Raw genomic sequence first — 824 nt, 5'->3', positions numbered from 1 at the left:
ATGTGATGTTTATCTGCTTACCCCCAGGGCATCCACGATGTAGGTTACTGTTTCTTCAGTAGAACACAAACGATGACTTTTAACTCAAACCGTTGCAGTCTGTCAGTCATATAATGGCAGTGGATGGGAATCACGGTTTTGAGAGTAAAAAAAACACACAGACAAATTAAACCCTGCGGCTCGTGACGATACATTGATGTGTAAAGACACGAAACGATCGGTCTGTGCAAGAAACTGAACAGTATTCATATCGTTTTTTACCTCTGATGCACTGCAATGTCCGAACTGTCCTGAGCGCGTTCTCAACAGACAGCGCCTGACCTGTCGTCGTCGTCTTCTTGCTTTACGGCGGATTGCAGACTTATAAGTGCATTACCGCCACCTATCTCTCAAATGGACCATTGACACTCTATCTACAATCTCAATTAGGAGTGTCAATGGTCCATTTGAGAGATAGGTGGCAGTAATGCACTTATGAGTCTGAGATCCGCTGTAAAGCAAGAAGAAGAAGACGCCTCACGCCGGCGGTTGAGAACGCACTCAGGATGCGCTCAGGACAGTTCGGACATTGCAGTGCATCAGAGGTAAAAAACGATATAAATACTGTTCAGTTTCTTGCACAGACCGATCGTTTCGTGTCTTTACACATCAATGTATCGTCACGAGCCGCAGGGTTTAATTTGGTTTTGTCTGTGTGTTTTTTTGACTCTCAAAGACGTGGAGCCCATTGACTGCCATTATATGACTGACAGACTGCAACGGTTTGAGTTAAAAATCTCAGTTTGTGTTCTACTGAAGAAACAAAGTCACCTACATCTTGGATG

At 44.2% G+C, this 824-nt stretch overlaps 1 protein-coding gene across 1 annotated transcript in view; it reads right to left on the bottom strand.

Moving 5' to 3' along the window:
• Positions 1-824, bottom strand: part of LOC107578797 (thymidylate synthase-like) — a 6,150-nt gene that overhangs the window by 732 nt on the left and 4,594 nt on the right. The window contains exon 5 of the mRNA XM_016264714.1: positions 22-53. Coding sequence (XP_016120200.1) covers positions 22-53 — 32 coding nt within the window. The remainder of the gene's footprint in view (positions 1-21; positions 54-824) is intronic.

The sequence above is a fragment of the Sinocyclocheilus grahami genome, unplaced genomic scaffold (genome assembly GCF_001515645.1).
Source record: "Sinocyclocheilus grahami isolate Dianchi unplaced genomic scaffold, SAMN03320097.WGS_v1.1 scaffold12033.1, whole genome shotgun sequence".
NCBI classification, from domain to species: Eukaryota; Metazoa; Chordata; class Actinopteri; order Cypriniformes; family Cyprinidae; genus Sinocyclocheilus; species Sinocyclocheilus grahami.
Note: the sequence above shows the minus strand (reverse complement) of the source record. Positions and strands in the feature narration are given on the sequence as shown.